Here is a 13,505-nt window from a genome sequence, read left to right on the forward strand (position 1 = left end):
AACCCACTGAGTGAGTTAATTTCTCTTCGTTTTCAGGTTATCCACAGTCTTCTGAAGAAACGGGAGTTGCTAATTACTTCAAAGCAGGTGAACCGATAAAAAAAAAATCAATTTTCTGACTTCATATTAAAAAAAAAAAAAAATGAAAATTGCAGACGACTCCTTGCCAGCAGCTTGTCATGTGAGTGGCAACCATACGACGACGGCATTTAACAGAGTGATGAATGGATTGGCTAGTAGTTCAGCAACAGTGCTTGATTGCCCACCTACAAATGCAACAGAGATCACAACAAATCACGAATACTGCTGCTTCAGCATGAGAGACTGGGGTTTCTACTGTTGTGACTCGCAGAACGCCTTGAATGTCACGTAAGATATTTTCTAAAAGGAAAATAATCGTTACTGTGACTTGTGCGAAATGATAATTTTCAATTCCCCACAACGCCGTGTGTCTCGGTTTATAAAATTCAAATTTCGGTATATTTTTTTAATATCACATTTTGTGGTTTAAAAATTGATACTTTAAAATATATTTCCTTGTAAAAAAATGCATATTACGTGACTGATTGATATCTTGCTTTCAGATTTCAAAACAACTTGATTGCAATTACCATGACGGTCGTCATAATCGTGAGCGTTTCGCTTTTGTTGTGCTGCTTGTGTTTTGCCTTCTTCAGATGCTGCACTGCTAGATATTAGGAAGTTCATCAAATTGAGTATCTAAGAATGTTTTTCAAACTGTTAAATGATTTGATGTTGGAGCAACAGAATTATCACTTTGAAACTAGCTGCAGTATAGTTTCAAATTTAATGTAATATCAGACTGAATAAAACTTACTGGAAAATATACTATAAAATATATATGCTATTTTTATTCTTTGAATGAGCCTGAAACAAGCGAGCGCGCATCAAAACTGGTTTCTTGCTAAACTTGTGGTGACGCTCCAAAAATACTATCTCTCTCTCTCTCTTTACAGTTTTCTTGAGTCGTTTCAAAATCAGCGAGAAAAATATAATATTTAAGGAGCTGCCCCATTAAGCTGATGCTTTTGAACATTTTTCAGAGGGGGAGAACTATTAATAATAATATTAGTAGTCAGAAACACGTTTGAATACTGGAATCAGACTTCACACTGGTAGGAAAAAACACGAAGTGAGTTTTACTAGCAGATTTTGTTCAGGAAGCTCTCCTCAGGATTGGTTCAGAAAGTGCTCACGATTGAGATATTTCATTCTGTGTCCCTCGTACCTTCTGTTCATTTTTCTGCAATGGAATAAGATATTTTAATTCACTGAATACATTGCAAAATTCCCATTTTTATATACCCAATACTCTTTTTCCACTTCGTTGAAGAAAATGCAGACCATAATCTCCAATGCGGCTCTTCTATTTTATTCTTTTCATTTATTTTTCATCCTGATTTGTCTGCATTAACTGTTGGAAGAAGTTCCGAATGTGGCCAAGGCGATGAAAAACTGCTGACGCATTTCCTAAGTTCAAAATGACGTCGGTTTTCTGCACGGTGACTTTCCAAAATTTTCAAGTGAGTCCTCTGCAAAAAGTTTAAATTGGATTTTGAGCAACACACAATAAAATAAAAATATAAATAATGGAATTTTATCTCATATATCTAATGTGTCAAAAATCACCATTTAAACGGAATGACAACAATTAGGAAAGGTTGAGAATCAAAGAGGATCCGTTTTTATTCAATTCAATAAACTAATGAAAATCCGCTGTACCTGCAAAGTGAATAAAAATTCGCCGAAATAGACATCGCTGACGGTGTTGCTCAGTGTTGCTATCCGCGACCGGGTAACGACATGAAAGTGGAAGTGGGCGATGAGAAGGTATTCACTTGACAACAAGAGGAGCAACAGCTGGTGAAAAGGGGGCGTGGCATTCACTACGCTTGCGTCCGAAGCACCGTAATTCTTCAAAACTTGGAGTTGCAGAACCAAAGAGTAAGTTTACGGCCGAGTTTCAAAACGTTCGGCGCCGAAAATTTGTTATTTGAACTCGTCGGACGAGGCATTTTGGCGAGCTGCCGCGGGCCGTGAGGGCGGAATTCGTCGCGGGGCGAAGGGCGCACCACTTTAACTATCGACTGCTTTGCGAAATCGATGCGCAGCGGTGGCAGTGGTGGGGTGGGGGAGCTGACTGGCTGGCCCGTGAACAGCTGGAGTGGGACAGTCAGCTAATCGCAGATCGCAGCAGCAGGCAGCAGGGAAATTGGTTGACAGGCAGCACCTTTGCGTAGCTCGATTCTCGGGGTGATTTAGCGTGAGTAGCACCACCGAGCGAGGCAGCCCTCGGGGCGAAAAATACATACGATTGCGTCAGGGGCTGGCGTTTGAGGCTGAAATTGGCGTCTCTGTTTTGCAGGCCGTCGCTCGAGTCGTCGAGCCAGTCAGCTGGCCTCCATGTTGTAAAACAGCCTTGAGCTTGGCAAGACGCAAATACACACGGGAGTGAGAGAGCAGCCTTCCTGGTCGAAAGCCCAGTCGGGACAGCAGCGGGAAAATGTCGTCGCCGAGCGCTGGAAAGCGTCGCATGGACACGGACGTGATCAAGTTGATCGAGAGCAAGCATGAGGTCACCATCCTCGGAGGGCTCAACGAATTCTGCGTCAAGTTCTACGGAACCAGGGGCACTCCGTACGAGGGCGGAGTGTGGAAGGTCAGGGTGCACCTGCCAGAGCAGTACCCCTTCAAGTCGCCCTCGATCGGCTTCATGAACAAGGTGATTTTGCGCCGACCCAATTTTTTCTTACTTATTAAAAATTTATTCGGTATTGACCATCTCCTCTTATCGTGGTTTCACAATGTTGTTCAAACTTTTTTTTTCAAGATTGACATTGATACGAAAATTAAATTTTTACACGCTAGAATTATATTGATTACGTTTTGTGCGGTATTGATTACTCGCCTTGACCTTCAGATGGAGACCATTGAGTAATTGCAATTATTATTTTGAAATCTGCAAGTCCTTGAAATTGTTTTGAAAAAATGCGTCAGTGGATTGCGGCATTCTGTATAAAATTTAAATATCGTTTTGGTATTCTCCGTCGTCAATTATTCTTAAAACGACAGTCAATCTCGACGTCAAGACCAATTTAATTTTATTGTTACTTATCATCAGCCTCGTTTCGGGTTATTTCCTGGGAACCGACTGAAATACGTCCAAAGGCTGACCAAATCAATAAAAACGCATATCGAATCTATCTCACTCTCGTTATCAAAGTGTTGTTACTAACACAACACAACATGTATTTTGAAATGAGCACGATATTCGATATTCGTAAGCCATTCCTCATTTTACTTATTTTTTATTACGCTCTAGCTCTAAAGAGTCGATTTCAGATGTTTTGAACATTTCATTGTATGAACTAGTTTGGTTGCAATCCAATTGCAGGCTTTTATATTCAAGTCAAATCGGTGAGATTTAAATTTATGTCCCAAGTTTGTTTTAATGTAGATAGCACCCATATCATGAGAAAAACAAACAATACATATTGTGAGGGTTTGAATGGAATTTTTCATTCACTAACTTTGTTTACCATCAACAAAGGTTACAAAAGAAAAAGCAATAAGGGATGAAGCTATCAAGTTTTGAGCAACTTATAAAAATGAAATAATTACAAAATTGCTTCGAGTTTGAAATAAAAATGTTGTTACGCAAATTTTTTATTTCCAATTATATTGATGCGATTAACCATTTTACAAAATTTGTTGCTGACCTTGAATTAAAAAAAGGGATTGAAAATATTAAATGTCCAACCTTAATCATGTAAAATGAATTCGTGAAGTGCTTGAACTATTCGGATACAAAAAATTATCAGCATTTCATTATTTTCCCTTTTTATGGGAATTTTGCTCTTGGAAAAAAATGAGATTAATTCAGAAAATTATGACTAAGAATTATTGTAGGAGATCTGCAAAAAATTGCTGGTAAATTCACGTGATTTATTTTTGATCAGACTGATCTCTAATGAACACAATTGAGCCACAGTATTTTTATTTTAGTGTTGAATGATTTGACCCCATCCTATTAAAGAAACGAATTACATTTTGATTTTCTGATTTGAAATTTTAGAGCTTTGGTCGCTTTAATTAATTTATGCACAAGTTCCCGTCCGTTTGTATGGAATTTTTTAGAGGGAAACTAAAATGGCCAGAAAAGTATTTTATCCAAGCTATGAAAAATATAAATTTTCTTACTTTTGGATATGGGATTAAAAAATCGGTTACGATTTTCTTCTTTTTAAAATTTTCTTTGGTCGATGGAATTAATTTTTAAACGACTAATAAAAAAGAAAATAAAAAATGATCAAACGTGTTCAGAGTTAATTTCTTTTAGGAGTGTTCTTGATTGCGTAGTTTGATTTAAGATTTATGTAGACAATGTTTACTCTTGAAATTATGGATTTTTTAATATTTATTTAACAAACAAATGAGCAGTTAATAGAACGTTGTTATATTTTAATATCAAATACAAGTAGGACAAGTGTATTTTGATCCCAAATATATTTAAATATTGAAATCCAATTTTTGGTAATATTTGAAGTTTTGAAGGAAGAGTGATTTATTTGGTCGGCTTGTGGACCTTTTTTTAACACATTCCATTTTAGAGGCACTATTTTATTTCCTCTGCACAACCTGGGATTTTAATAATATTTAAACTAACTTCAAATAAGTGTTACAAATTTCAGATGACCCTGCAAATAGCTGCTACTAATCACTCTACAGCCTTTTTCTTACTGTCAAGGTTTCAAACAAACCTGCAAGATTTTTCCTTTTTAAATTCAGTTGATGTTTTTTTCTGATTTATAAACATGAACTTGCAGGAATTATTTGCACGAAAATTTCAATAATTTACTAGCATGACCTCAACTTGATCTTTTAGATTCAAAGTGATTTTATTGCGGATCAGCAGAGCAACTTTTAGCAGACTGAAAATTCACCAATTGCGAAAGCCCCTTAGTGTGCGAAGCCGCTAATTGATGGCGCCAGTGGTTACTTGTGCATTTTTTAAGGCACTATTGCTGTGATTTCAGACTCATTCCTATCACGGTACATTCTACACTTTTTCTAAGTTCTTTTAATGTGCTGAAAACAAAAATCAGTCCGGCCAATCGCCGTAGAACCGTTAGCAAATATGTTTTTCAATTGCAAGAATTTTGCACGTTTATATGGTGATTGGCCATTGGGGAATCGAAGGCAAGAAGGGCATTTTTAAATTGCAATGCATATTTTTTTCACCTACAACCGCCAATTTTTAATTTTTAGCTGGGAATCAAATATGATTTTACATCTTGCAATCTTTGCGCATTAAATTGATAAAAACCATTGGTGGAAAAACGAGGTGGTAAGAAAATGCAAACCCGCTTTTTCTTTTGTAAAAGAGCACCGATTTAGTGTCTACGCAGAATTTTTTTAACTGATTTTGAATTTCTAGGGAGCTAAAAGAGTGTGTGTCTTGCAGGTGTACCACCCGAACATCGACGAAGTGTCTGGGACGGTGTGCCTGGACGTGATCAACCAGGCGTGGACGGCGCTGTACGACCTGTCCAACATCTTCGAGTCGTTCCTGCCGCAGCTGCTGACCTACCCAAACCCAATAGACCCGCTGAACGGCGACGCGGCTGCCATGTACCTGCACAAGCCAGACGACTACAAAAAGAAGGTGCAGGAGTACGTGCGCAAGTACGCGACCGAGGAGGCGCTGCGCGAGCAGGAGCAGAAGGCGGTCAGCTCGGACAGCGAGTCGTCGCTGTCCGACTTTAGCGAGGACGAGGCGCAGGACATGGAGTTGTAGCCGATCGTGATCCTCCCCAGCAGCCCCGCCGCCGCGGACTTGTTCCAGTGCCCGACGAACTGATCTCCCCCCCACTCTCACACACCACCACCACCACAAACCACCACCAAACAACCAATCTCGTCTGGATGAATTAATTATAATTGCGCGTGTGAACAAGGCCAGGACCAGAACCGCACCTCGGCCGCTAAAGTGAAATAAAAATATATTTACAAACAAACAAACAAACAACGGCTGACACGGAAGCACTGCAACTTCAGCCCCTGGACAGATGGCGCCACCGTCTGGCTCTCGAACCCAAAAATGCGGTGGTGCCGGTTTTCGCATCTCGTCTATGTTTTCGGATCTTGTCAAAATTATTCAATGTCGATGCGAGTTCAACAGTCTTTCCGATTTCCAGTCAGACAGTGTCCGTTCTGTCAGCCCGAGGGAAATACACCGACACACAAATTGTAAATAGCATGGTTTTTATTACATCAAATTGATCTATTCTATATTCGGAACTCGCATAGCTTTTACGGTGATAGAGAGCTCTTGTCGCGAAAGACACAAGAGGTGAGAATGAAAGGAATATTATCAAACCAACAATTCGCCACTCTTGCTTTGCACGTCCGCCAGCCCGTTCGACTCGATTATTCAGAGTCATTCTCTCGTGTTTTGTCGTGGATGTCTCAAATCTAAAATGAATCGAAGCAAAAAGAAAAAAGCTAACGCGTAGAGGAGCAAATAAATAATGTTTATATTTTGTAAAAGTGAGAAAGAGTTAGGCAAACTAGCGCAGTAACGATTTTAATTAATGTTGTGTGCTGGCCCATGGAAATAACGACGAATTTATTTGAGAAAATTCTAAGAATTTAAAACAAAACGATGAAAAATTTCTTGTGAATTAGGCTTTAGGACAAATATATATTGATATTTTATTTTTCATTTATTCCTGCAAAAGATTTGCGTAAATTCGTGATGACACGTATTTTATTTTCTCTCAACTTGGTTGGTCTGGAGATGGAAGATGACACAAGCTTTAATTAGATTTAATTTCGATTTTTCGTCCCCCACAAATCGTGGCGAGCTCGATTTTTGTACACGGCCCACAACACTAAATTACTTTTAGTTGAGTTTCATTCTATCCATGATATGAATTAACACATTATATATAATAATTATTATTATCTTTGTGCCCGCAGTGTATAAGTCGTGGAGCGAAACAAATACTTTGTTTTATATCAAATAAAAATCAATGGAAAAGCCAATAAACACGTAATAAAACTAATAAAATGACCTGCTTTTCATTTTTGCCCAGATCGCCCGCCGATCTTGCAGCTGCCTCGTCGGTATGAGGGCGAGGGAGAGAGAGAGAGAGAACATAAGCAATCGATGCGCTTGCTTCACACTAGAGCGAGAGAACAACAAAAGTAGGTCGCTCTCGAAAAGCAGCCACTTCTTGTCACATCCCGTGCAATTCTATTATGTGTGCCCCTCGACTTGTCAGGGGCGTCCAGACTGACAAAAGACGCTCTTGAGCGCGCATCACAGCCACGGCCGTTGTTGCAAAATTATCGGCCTCGCCGCTGCCCACTACAACCATATATATTGATTCAAATTGAAAACTAAAAACTAGCTGTTGAAAATTTTCGGCTAACTTAAGTGGTTGTGGAAATGAGACAAATTCGCTAAAATTTGAAGTGTATTAAAAACGAAAGGCGACAGTTGAAAACTATTTGAATTTTTAGGACCAATTCGCGGAATTTTGAGTTTACGCGTTAGCGGAAATTTTGACGTAAAAAGACAACTATTTTAAGACTGGTTTGGAGGAAATTAATTAACAGACGTAGACTGTTTAATCCCACTTTTTATATAACTATTAACGAAAGTAGCAAATTTATTTCAATATTTAAAAGAGCTTTAATTAGTTAAACCATTAATTAAGGTGGTTTCTTTCATTGGATGTTTATACTCACATTTTCATAATTCTTTGGCTAATTTAAACGGTTTTTCATATAAATTCATCACAGTCGGGAAAGTTTCTTACAAAGCCCAAAGAACTGTCGCAACCATTTGATACATACTAATATTTTTGTCTTTTTCGTTAAAAAAATACCAGCTTAGGCTTTTTATCATCTGCTATTCCTAATTATAATGAAATGCAAGATCTACAGAAAAAAAGAAAAATGGAACCAAAAAGCAATTGAAGTTATAATTTTCAGGATTATCGCTTTTAAAAACTAGCAGTGCCTAACAAACTAAAAATTATGGTAGCATTTAATTGGCATTTTTCTGTTTCTAAGAATAAGCAAGTATCAAATTGGAACTTTTTAAATAACAAAAAAAGCGACTGTAAAATAAAGTATTTTAATTGAAACATTGTAATTGTTCCGAAATTTTAGTTAATTTTCCGCAGATTTAATTTTTTTAATTTGCTTATTGAGAGATTTAGACTGTTTTGGGTATCAAAGACGGTCTTAGTAGGTTTTAAGTGTTACTTAAGAGTCTTAAAAGTTTTTAAATTGCGTCATTTGTGTTCGATTTAGAGCAAACGCAAAATGTCAAAAAAGTGACCGTAAAACCCATGAATGAGGGAAAATCAGGTTTTTTTTTGTTCAGATAGCGCCTAGTTTCAGAAAAAAATTACAACTAGATCCAGCTCCAAAGTAAATTCCGAGCAGTGACGTCGTAAAAATGAAAATTGCTTGATTTCTTATTCCTTTTCCTTTAAAATTCTATTAAAGAAATTGTTTCAACTCTGGAGCATTTTGAAGACATCTCATGTGGGAGCACCGTCGTGGTAAACGAACTTGGAAAGCAAACAATCCACAAGGGTTTACGTTTTGTGTGCTCTCGCCAAGTGCGCACATAGCAGTCAGCAAATGTGAATAAACGATTTGCAGTTCGTCCGGAAAAATAATTCGAGCTCTGCTTCGTGTTGCGCCACGGCGCTGCCGCAGCTGCAGAGTCGCACATCATTTTTGTGCTTCTGCACAAGCACAGAGCAGCGCGCCTGAAATAATTAGTCGGAAGGAAGCAACACAATCCATGCGCTGCTCTACTCTCGCGTGTCACCGAGAATTTAATTATTTGCTCCGTGCTCGGCCAAACAAAGTGCAGTTTCTGTGGCTTTTGTTTTGCCTCACTCTCTCGGCGCCGATGCTGACTAAGATCAATCTCTTAATGGATGTTGTATATATATATTCGAGCGAGGCAAACAGCTTTTGCGTCGCGTCTACTCGACCGTGTGTTCATTTTCTTGGCAATATCGCGAATGGTTTCCATTATGTTTCGTGGAGAAGAGCTGAATTATAGTAGCATGCTGGTTGCTTCATTTGTACCAAACAAATATTAATCAGTTGGAAAGGTATTTTGCATCAATATTGTTTTTTTCCCATTGACAAAAATAACTCATTCTTAAACAGTTGCAGCGGCCGCGTCATGTATGTATTTAGGCACTGTTAAATTTAGTCAGTAACTTTTTAACGAAATATAATGCTCATTAATTAATTATAGACGTTTCACGAAAAGGTCGACTAAATATGACGGATTGTTAAATTTTTTTGAATGGTTATCGAAACTCCGGAATGAAATAATATAAATAAATAAAAAATCCCATATTTATAGTTGTTGAATTAAAATTAACAATCTCGAGGTTTTTTATTTTTTGTGCCATTCCTAATTTTACAAAAAATGCAGAACTCTAGCATGCAATATAATTAAATCAATAATTATAACAAAAATATCCTTGTATAATTTGGCATAAATTTAAGTTAAATTAATAAGCAAGTCTAATTTAGCTTAAAAACTCCGTTGGAAACAAGATAAATTTTGGGACGGCAGAAGAATAAGGTCGAGCCCCTGGACGAATCCTGGCAGGCTTATTGCTAAACACGAATGTCGCGCCGGTTGCATAACTCATCTATGCCAGCGACGGGTGGGACGTGCGCGTCACGGTAGCGGGCACCTTCTTGACCGCGCTCAGGATTATTATATACGCGGGCAAGCAGCACTAAATCGGCTTCTCATAGCCAACCCAACAGAGAAAATATGTGCTCGAGTATCAGAGGAGAACATTATTTGTGGAACGGATCGTTTGTGAGACAGTCAACTGTGGAATTTCTAAGCTTTGAGCGGTGGCCGGCTAGCCGCACAGAGGTTTTAACTTCCAAAAACGGAGAAAAATGATTTATTGATATTTATTTTAATTAGTCTAAGAAATTATAAGTTTACCTTATACTGAAAAATCACTAAAAACTCTTGTTGCTAATGTGTAAAGTAATCCACACTCTCCACGGATTCATTTTAAGCCCAAATTGACCTGGTTATAGTAGAAGAAAAATTCAGGCATTCCTCGTTGCAAAAAAGACATCGTTTTATTTATGCCAACTAGTTTCTGCTGTCAACTGCAGCCCTATTTCATGGAACAATTATTATAAAACTATATTTAGATCATACAATAAAAATACACAGAATAAACATTGGTTTTACAGCAGTTATAAATCAACTAAATATTTTTTTCCTGTGCATGTGTGAGTTGAAAACCACTGAATTTTTTTTAGAAAGGTGGCCGCAAAGTTATATTTTTTTTAAATGGTAAGAAGTGTCTAACCTACTTGAAATCATATTTTATTTCACAACGAACACTCCCAAAAATTTGTCGTACACTCTGCTCGACGAGAGGAATCGAAATCTGCGATGAAAATGTATTCCTGCACTGCTAATTTTGGAGAAAATAAGACAAAATTTGAATTTAAATTGTAGCAAGGTCCTTTCTTGATTATTGCAAAACAAATTGTTAAAACTAACAATTTCATCAACTGCATTATTGTAACCAAATATTCAAATTAATATCAGTCGTTGCCCTGTATCAATCCAATTGTTGTGCTACAGTGCACCATAAAAAGACCTTGTTTCAATTAAAAATGAAATTTTGCCAATTTTTCCAAATATTTACAGCGCTATTGTCAATGTTTTCTTGGCAGATTTTCGATGAACTGCGGTGTGTATGACACCTATTGTTAGAAACTCCTTGTTGTGAAATAAAAATAAAATTTCATTAGGGATTCATTCCTCACCTTTTGAATAGCAGGCTAAATGTCGCAGAAAATTTAAAATTTTGGGAATTTTGGCTTTGACAAAATCCGTAACATTTAGTTCGTGCAATTGGCTACAAAAATCGTGCAGGCTTTTGCCTTCTTTAAATTTTGGATTTTTCAAGTTTTAATTTATTTTAATGCAGTACCACTCAACACGTGCATGAATTGAAATTTTTTAAAATCTATTTACCTCCTGATTTGAATTGAAGAAAATTTGTTTTGTTACTGATTAGAAAACAAAAGGAAAACCCGGTCGAGTATAATTAGCTTAATTTAGGAAGGGTGTTTGTCAATTTCGGCCGAAAGAACGTGGGGGTGGGGGTTAGAGTGCGAATCGACTGTCGGAGCCGGGGTGTGGGGTCGCCATCTGGGGTGGACGGCGGGAAGCAGGGTTCGGCTGGTCGCAGGGTGGCGCCGCCCCGGCGCCGGCCGCTGGAAACCGAGCTGGAGCGGCGGCCTGGCCGCGGCAGAGCAGCTCGCTCGCTCGGAGCTGGTGGGCCGCGACGACGGTGGTGCCGCCGGTGCGGGTCGGGCGCGCAGAGAGAAGCTCGCCGCCGCGGAGTGTGAATGTGAGAGAGAGAGCGCGCGTGTGAGGAAGGAAGGAGAGAGGGTTCAGCCTTGGGACAGCCAGAGAGAGCAAGAGCAAAAGCTAGGATGGCAGCAGCATGAGCCGCAGCAATGGGCTCGTCGTGAAATTGTCGTCGTCGTCGTCGTCGTCGTCGTGTGCTGCAGCAGCGGGTGCGTCGTCGTCGCCGTCGCCGTCGTCGTCGTCGGCGGCGGTGTTGGGACTGTTGTGCGCGCTGGTGGTCGGCGGCGGCGGCGGATGCTCGCCTAGCTGCCGCCGGGTGGACGCGTGCAGCGGCGGCGGCGGACCGGCGGCCGAGCGGCAGCAGCAACTGCGGCACCAGCAGCGGAGGCGGCGTCGGTTGTTGTTGCTGCTGCAGCAGCGGCGGCGGCGGAGCAATGCGTCGACCAGCCGGCGGCGGCAGCATCACCTTTCGCCGCCGCGCCGCACACGCCTGCCGCAGGGCTGCGGCCCCCGGCGGAGCGTGCCGCCGCCCCCGCCCCCGCCGCGGGGGCGGCGTCGGCTCGCCGCCGCCACCGCCGACGGTGCCGACGGAGCCAGCAGCCCGGATTTTCGCCGTGCCGCCGTTCGCCTGCCTTTTTTCCACCGGGCCCCGCGGGGGCCACCGCCGGGTACCCGCCGGCCCTAAGCAGGGCCATGCCCCTGCACCGGCGGCTGCTGCTGCTGGCCGCCTCCCTGCTGCTGCTGCTGACGCTGGTGGCCGGCCCGGCCGACGGGGCCCACCCGGCGGGGCCCCCGGCTAACCGCTCTGCCTCGTGGTGGCCGCTGACCCTGCCCCAGGAGCTGCTCAACAGCAACATGGGCACCACGCAGCAACAGATCATCGGCGTGCCGCCATCTTGGGGCCTCGGCTGCCCGACGCCGGGCAGCATGCCGCCCGCCCGCGACCCCAGGCCGCCGCCCCAAGGGAAGAACGCCACCGCCACCGCCAACACCTCCATCGACGCCGCCGCCAACCAACATGACCAGCCGTACCACATGTGTCCGCGGGCCTGTATGATGGAAACTATCCGTAAGAACGACTCGAATCCGTCGACCCAGTCCGCCAACACCACCAACAACGGGCGAGAGTCAACAAGTCAACATTCTCCGGAGTTAAGCCAGTGCCTTCATTATTTAAAGCCAAGTGTTTTTGAGACTTTGTGTGAAAAAGACTACCAGAGTATTTACCAATTTCGAGACAAGGTTTCAAATTTGCGACTTCCGTTTTGTTGCGAGCACTCTGTCGAAAGTGTGCTGATGGCCGGTCTTGAAGAAGAATATGCTGCTGATATGCGCAACCAACAACAACAAAATACTATTGACAAACTTGAAAACCACAATAATACTAGGAGTAATGAAAATAATAAAACAGAGGTGCCTGTAAGTCGTTTGTTACGTACTTTTGAGTGTAATCGCCACCTTGAGGCTCTTCTATCTTTGGATCGGCTTGCAAGAAAGGCTACACATCTTTTTGATGCTGTTCTACAACGTTATGACTGTGGCCAGACTTATTCAGTACATTTCAAGTGCGACGATTGTAAGGTAAGACTCTGCACCCTTTTCCATAAACATGTTTCTTCTCGGAAAATCTCGTCAAATCCTTCCATCCGCCATCTTCTGGTGAAAAATGTCCCGGACACTTCGTAAAGTCTGCATTTCCAACTAGGCTTTATTTTTCTAGTGTCCGATATTTGCTAGATTTTCGTGTATCCGCACTGCCGTTAACTTTGAACGAGACAAAGAAACGTTGAAAACCCGAATGAAAAAGTTGGGAATTCGCGTCTATTAAATAACAATTGCAATCGTCATTTCGAAAACAGGTAAGTTTCGTGTTTATTGTACAGAAAAGACGCTTTCGGTTCTTATTCAGTGAGAGAAAAACCTTCAACTGCTTCCCACTGACTTGAAACCAAATATCAGGCACGAAACTCGACATCTAACCGAGAGAATTCTCTTTGAAGAAATTGAATGACAGTTAAAAACATCGATTTTTTTATATATTCAAAAGCGAAAAGCCATCTTGCTAGTCCTTGAAATT

At 41.1% G+C, this 13,505-nt stretch overlaps 2 protein-coding genes and 1 long non-coding RNA gene across 4 annotated transcripts in view; 2 read left to right on the forward strand and 1 right to left on the reverse strand.

The window, feature by feature from the left end:
* Positions 1-845: 845 nt before the first annotated feature.
* On the reverse strand, positions 846-1,885 carry LOC135935340 (uncharacterized). The gene is made up of 3 exons (XR_010574206.1): positions 1,744-1,885; positions 1,327-1,553; positions 846-1,264 (listed from the first exon to the last, which is right to left on the reverse strand). It is a non-coding gene; the product is annotated as an uncharacterized LOC135935340 (long non-coding RNA).
* UbcE2H (ubiquitin conjugating enzyme E2H) lies at positions 1,857-7,093 on the forward strand. 2 transcript variants are annotated; one of them, XM_065477604.1, is made up of 3 exons: positions 1,857-1,965; positions 2,387-2,743; positions 5,486-7,093. In XM_065477604.1, exons 2-3 carry the CDS (start codon positions 2,525-2,527, stop codon positions 5,816-5,818), a joined length of 552 nt encoding a protein of 183 aa, XP_065333676.1. In that variant the 5' UTR covers positions 1,857-1,965; positions 2,387-2,524; the 3' UTR covers positions 5,819-7,093. The 2 variants fall into 2 exon arrangements, with proteins under 2 accessions (XP_065333676.1, XP_065333674.1); XM_065477602.1 differs by lacking the exon at positions 1,857-1,965 and adding an exon at positions 2,137-2,284.
* Positions 7,094-11,373: 4,280 nt separating this feature from the next.
* Positions 11,374-13,505, forward strand: part of Mid1 — a 102,018-nt gene continuing 99,886 nt past the window's right edge. The window contains exon 1 of the mRNA XM_065477935.1: positions 11,374-13,009. Coding sequence (XP_065334007.1) covers positions 12,122-13,009 — 888 coding nt within the window. The 5' untranslated portion in view covers positions 11,374-12,121. The remainder of the gene's footprint in view (positions 13,010-13,505) is intronic.

Source organism: Cloeon dipterum, chromosome 2, assembly GCF_949628265.1.
Source record: "Cloeon dipterum chromosome 2, ieCloDipt1.1, whole genome shotgun sequence".
Lineage (NCBI taxonomy): Eukaryota > Metazoa > Arthropoda > Insecta > Ephemeroptera > Baetidae > Cloeon > Cloeon dipterum.